Raw genomic sequence first — 1,208 nt, forward strand, 5'->3', positions numbered from 1 at the left:
TAGTCATTGCTGCTTAGCTGCGGGACTCTCACCCTCCATCATTACAACCTACTGCTGTTGAAGAAAAAGCTGAACAATTACAACTTCAACAACGCTTTTTGGTACAAAATCCTTACAGGCAATGCAGGAGAGTTCACCCGAGGCTACAATGTCCCACCATGAGGATGCACAGGAGACTCCACCTGAGGCTACAACGCGCCATTAAGATGATGTGCCCTAGACTCCATCACAGGTTACAATGTCCTATGCTAAGTATGCACAGGAGACTCCACCTGAGGCTACATCCTCCCACCCTGAGGATCTACAGGAGACTCCACCTGAGGCTACATGCTCCCACTCTGAGGATTTACAGGAGACTCCACCTGCAGCTACATCCTTCTACCCTGAGGATGCGCAGGAGACTACACCTGAGGCTACATCCTCCCACCCTGAGGATCTTCAGGAGACTCCACCTGCAGCTACATCCTCCCACCCTGAGGATGCGCAGGAGACTACACCTGAGGCTACATCCTCCCACCCTGAGGATCTTCAGGAGACTCCACTTGCAGCTACATCCTCCCACCCTGAGGATGCACAGGAGACTACACCTGAGGCTACATCCTCCCACCCTGAGGATCTACAGGAGACTCGATCTGAAGCAACAATGTCCCATGCTGAGTATGCACAGGAGACTCCACCTGAGCCTACTTCCTTCCACCCTGATGATGTGTATGATACTCCACCTGAGGCTACAACACCCGACCCTGATGATGTGCCCGAGACTCCACCTGAGGTTACAATGTCCCATGCTGAGAGTGCACAGGAGACTCCACCTGAGGCTACATCCTCCCATCCTGAGGATCTACAGGAGACTCCACCTGAGGCTACATCCTCCCACCCTGAGTATCTATAGGAGACACCACCTGTGTCTGCAGCACCCCACCCTGATGATGTGTAGGAGACTCCACCTGAGGCTACAACATCCCGGATAATGTGCAGGAGACTCCACCTGAGGCTACAACGCCCGACCCTGATGATGTGATGATGTGCCCGAGACTCCAACTGAGGTTACAATGTCCCATGCTGAAAATGCGCCGGAGATTCCACCTGAGGCTACATCCTCCCATCCTGAGGATCTACAGGAGACTCCACCTGAGGCTACATCCTCCCACCCTGAGGATTTACAGGAGACTCCACCTGCAGCTACATCCTTCCACCCTGAGGATACG

General features: G+C 53.6%; 1 protein-coding gene across 1 annotated transcript; it reads left to right on the top strand.

Moving 5' to 3' along the window:
• Positions 1-238: 238 nt before the first annotated feature.
• Positions 239-892, top strand: LOC138448074 (submandibular gland secretory Glx-rich protein CA-like). The gene has a single exon (XM_069604615.1). The coding sequence runs from the start codon at positions 239-241 to the stop codon at positions 890-892; it is 654 nt and encodes a 217-aa protein (XP_069460716.1).
• The last annotated feature ends 316 nt before the right edge of the window (positions 893-1,208 follow it).

Source organism: Ambystoma mexicanum, chromosome 3q (assembly GCF_040938575.1).
Source record: "Ambystoma mexicanum isolate Mex_15411 chromosome 3q, UKY_AmexF1_1, whole genome shotgun sequence".
NCBI classification, from domain to species: domain Eukaryota; kingdom Metazoa; phylum Chordata; class Amphibia; order Caudata; family Ambystomatidae; genus Ambystoma; species Ambystoma mexicanum.

Coding starts and splice junctions, on each gene's coding strand:
- LOC138448074 (XM_069604615.1), top strand. CDS start 239: ATGTCCTATGCTAAGTATGCACAGGAGACTCCACCTGAGGCTACATCC.